The sequence below is a fragment of the Lolium perenne genome, chromosome 2 (assembly GCF_019359855.2).
Source record: "Lolium perenne isolate Kyuss_39 chromosome 2, Kyuss_2.0, whole genome shotgun sequence".
In the NCBI taxonomy this organism is placed as follows: Eukaryota; Viridiplantae; Streptophyta; class Magnoliopsida; order Poales; family Poaceae; genus Lolium; species Lolium perenne.
This window is the reverse complement of record NC_067245.2, coordinates 161,326,805-161,328,118: the sequence shown is the minus strand read 5'-3', so window position 1 is coordinate 161,328,118 and position 1,314 is coordinate 161,326,805. Positions and strand designations below refer to the sequence as shown.

Here is a 1,314-nt window from a genome sequence, read left to right as displayed (position 1 = left end):
TAAGTTCCTAGCGCCTCTTCTAAGCGGCTGCATTGTACGTGCCCTTATTTAGGCTAGAGGGAGTACTTTTTTCTATAGTAGTTCTTATTTTTTCACTTAGAAAAGCCAGTTTAACAAAAGACACCAAACAAGGCCCTGTCACGCGCACGCAATGCCTGACTTTTGTCAACCGCCAGGCCTGGTTGTCCTTACCTTTTTTTTTTAACCACAATCCCGTTCGAGAAAGGAACGGATATTGTACTTTGGACGCGTATATGTAGCAGGTTCAGCCAGCCGCGCTTCGGTGTGTTCTTTTTTTGTTTTTCGTCTGCGATGATGGCGGCCGTAGCCAGATCCGACTCCGACTCTCACCATGACCTCCCGGAGCAAGAGCCCGAGTTCGTCATCCGCGCCATGGATGACCCCCACCGCCATTGTCGACCTCCAGCCCCTCCGAGATGCCAGATGCCACGGCCGCCCGTGCTCCCGCCTGTCGTCGTTCACCACGGTGGCTATGCCCTGCCTCTACGAGATGATCGCCGGAAAAAGTTCTCGTGTCTCTTCATCACCAAGGTACTTAACCAGTTCTGTAATCAGATACAGTACAAACCCTGTTGTAGGTACTTACAGATAATTCGTGTACGTAGCTCACTCACTTGGCACTGATGATGTTCCTCGTCGTGGCGACGTTGGCGATGACGGCGCGCCTGCCCAAGGAGTTGATCACCCAAGGTGCCGCCGGCGTAGCTCGAATCGCGTGCCCCGTCGCGATTGCTCTACTTGCTGTCTCGTGGATCGTCATATTTGCCGTGTGCGACGACGGTACCAATGTCTACTACCAGCAGTAGCACCCCAAAGCAGGATCGCTCTTTGCACAAGACGCTCCGGTCATTAACATCAGACCTTTCAACTTTTTTCTTTTAGATTCACTTAGTTTGGTCTATGTCTAGTCTATTTTAGTGTGTAGATTCACTGATTTCAGTTTGTATCTTGTTTATTTTAAAATTTCTAAATGGTCTTACATTAGTGAAGGAAGGGAGTAGAAGATTTTGGATCTTATGCCCATAAGGTGTAATTATATGCGGACCGCTTAGTTACAGGAAACAATCATCATCGACCAGAGTTTGAATCCTGTCAGGAACGAATTTCTGGAATTCTCACGCCGAGGTCCCGCTTCTACTATATCATTTAGTGTCTAGTTCCTCCTAGCACTAATTCAATTTTCAATACCCTGAAAGAAAAACACTTACCAGTTCTGGTTTGTCTTCGTGGATTTTGCGTGTACCTGCTATTATTTTTCACTACCGTTCTTCTTCTTTTGTCTTTATTTTTCCT

General features: G+C 47.2%; 1 protein-coding gene across 1 annotated transcript; it reads left to right on the top strand.

Moving 5' to 3' along the window:
- The first annotated feature begins 293 nt into the window (after positions 1–293).
- On the top strand, positions 294–1,092 carry LOC127321539 (uncharacterized). The gene is made up of 2 exons (XM_051350566.2): positions 294–552; positions 627–1,092. Exons 1-2 carry the CDS (start codon positions 313–315, stop codon positions 825–827), a joined length of 441 nt encoding a protein of 146 aa, XP_051206526.1. The 5' UTR covers positions 294–312; the 3' UTR covers positions 828–1,092.
- Positions 1,093–1,314: the final 222 nt, after the last annotated feature.

Bases quoted from the DNA above. Each gene is read 5' to 3' on its own strand.
- LOC127321539 (XM_051350566.2), top strand. From the start codon at position 313: ATGATGGCGGCCGTAGCCAGATCCGACTCCGACTCTCACCATGACCTC. The intron at 553-626 runs GTACTTAACCAG...TCGTGTACGTAG, and splicing joins CGTGTCTCTTCATCACCAAG to CTCACTCACTTGGCACTGAT.